Source organism: Nicotiana tabacum, chromosome 6 (assembly GCF_000715075.1).
Source record: "Nicotiana tabacum cultivar K326 chromosome 6, ASM71507v2, whole genome shotgun sequence".
NCBI classification, from domain to species: domain Eukaryota; kingdom Viridiplantae; phylum Streptophyta; class Magnoliopsida; order Solanales; family Solanaceae; genus Nicotiana; species Nicotiana tabacum.
Genome location: NC_134085.1, coordinates 163,553,506 through 163,555,360, shown reverse-complemented (window position 1 = coordinate 163,555,360; position 1,855 = coordinate 163,553,506). Strand labels below are relative to the sequence as shown.

At 39.7% G+C, this 1,855-nt stretch overlaps 1 protein-coding gene across 1 annotated transcript; it reads left to right on the top strand.

Annotated features, from left to right (window-relative positions):
* The first annotated feature begins 581 nt into the window (after window positions 1-581).
* LOC142182157 (uncharacterized) lies at window positions 582-1,139 on the top strand. The gene has a single exon (XM_075256148.1). The coding sequence runs from the start codon at window positions 582-584 to the stop codon at window positions 1,137-1,139; it is 558 nt and encodes a 185-aa protein (XP_075112249.1).
* The last annotated feature ends 716 nt before the right edge of the window (window positions 1,140-1,855 follow it).

Sequence of the window (1,855 nt, the reverse complement as noted above, 5' to 3'; positions counted from 1 at the left end):
GAGATAATTTTTGTAAACGAGGTTTACATCAAAGATTAGAGATAAAATGATCTCTCATTTACTGCCAAAAATTGCACGGTGCGGCCGCCCTGCATGAGGATGGTCTTAGCGGAATATCTTGTAATTGATAGTATTTAATAAATGGCCCCGACGTTCTTTCCCTTGTGTAGGCTTCAGCTATGATCTACCAATATGGTAGGATTGTGTGTCAAATATAGCACTAATATATGTTGAAAGTGTAAGCTGATTGTAAGTGTATATGTGATAGTTGGCTAGTTAGTTAATGAAGTGGCTATGGCTATTTATGTAAAGCAAGTTAGTAAGAGGTTTTAGTTAAAAATATTGTATATATACTTCACTCTGTATAGTACTAACGATTGCAGAAGAAATGAGAATTAGTTAGTTTTCTCTCCAAGTCTTATTCTGTTCATATTCTCTCTTCAATCTCTCTTTACTCTGATAAAGTTGACATGGTATCAGAGCCAACTGCTCGAATCTAAATCGCAAATCAGTGTGATTGCTGAATTCAAGCTCAATTGCTTCAATTACACAAGCTCTGTCTCTATAGTTGAAGCTCAACAATGGCGGAAGTGGTTGATAATGAAGCTCCTGAGAAACTAAGTTACAATCATCCCTTGTTATTGAACTCAAATGATAATTCCGGAGCAATCCTGATCTCGCTGCAACTGCGAGGTCCAGAAAACTACCCAGTGTGGAGTGGGGCAATGAGAATTTCTATTTTAGGACGGAACAAGTTAGGGTTCATTGACGGTACCTGTAGGCGAGGAAAGTTTGGTCCAAATCTGATAGATCTATGGGACAGATGCAACGCCATAGTGCTGTTATGGATAATGAACTATGTATCGCCTGAATTGCTTAGTGGAATTGTTTACTCCTCAAATGCGAGTGCTGTGTGGAATGACCTAAAAGAGAGATTTGATAAAGCTGATCTCTCTAGAATTTTCCAGATCCATAAGAACATTGCCACAATTAATCAAGGTACTAGCTCGATCTCTTCCTATTTCTCAAAATTGAGACTGCTGTGGGCCGAGTTTGATAGTCTAGCCCCAATTCCTGGATATGATTTTGAGAAATCGCGTGAATTTGTTGTGTTTATGGAAAGGTTGAAACTCCTATAGTTCCTTATGGGGCTAAACGAATCTCATGAGCAAGCTAGAAGCCAATTGCTCATGATGATACTAGCTCCCTCTGTTAACAAAGCTTACTCTATGATGATGGAGAGGGAAAGCCAGAGGGAAATTGCACACACAAATGTTCCTGTAGAGAATCCGGACCTCACCGCTTTTGTGTCTACTAGAGGTGGATTTCAACAAAGGCCAAAGAAAAATTTCAACCTAATCTGTGACTACTGCAACTACAAGGGACATACCAGAGAGAATTATTTCAAATTAGTTGGTTACCCTGCTGATGTTAAGCATAAGAAGAAAGAAAATACATTTCCTACAACCAACTTTGCAGGAAACATTGGTGATTCAGGAACACTAATGTCTACTAGTGGAAGTTGTCACACCTCCTTTTTCCGCGCCCGCGGGGCGCAGGGGGAGTTTTTTCCAATTAAAGGACAATCGAAACGGGATTGGTTTAATTATTTCAGAGTCGCCACTTGGGAGATTTAGGGTGTCCCAAGTCACCAATTTTAATCCCGAATCGAGGAAAAGAATGACTCTATATTATGGTCTGCGTACCAGAAATCTGGATAAGGAATTCTGTTAACCCGGGAGAAGGTGTTAGGCATTCCCGAGTTCCGTGGTTCTAGCACGGTCGCTCAATTGTTATATTCGGCTTGATTATCTGATTTTATACAAGTATGAACTTATGTGCAAATTTTGACTTT

Coding starts and splice junctions, on each gene's coding strand:
- LOC142182157 (XM_075256148.1), top strand. CDS start 582: ATGGCGGAAGTGGTTGATAATGAAGCTCCTGAGAAACTAAGTTACAAT.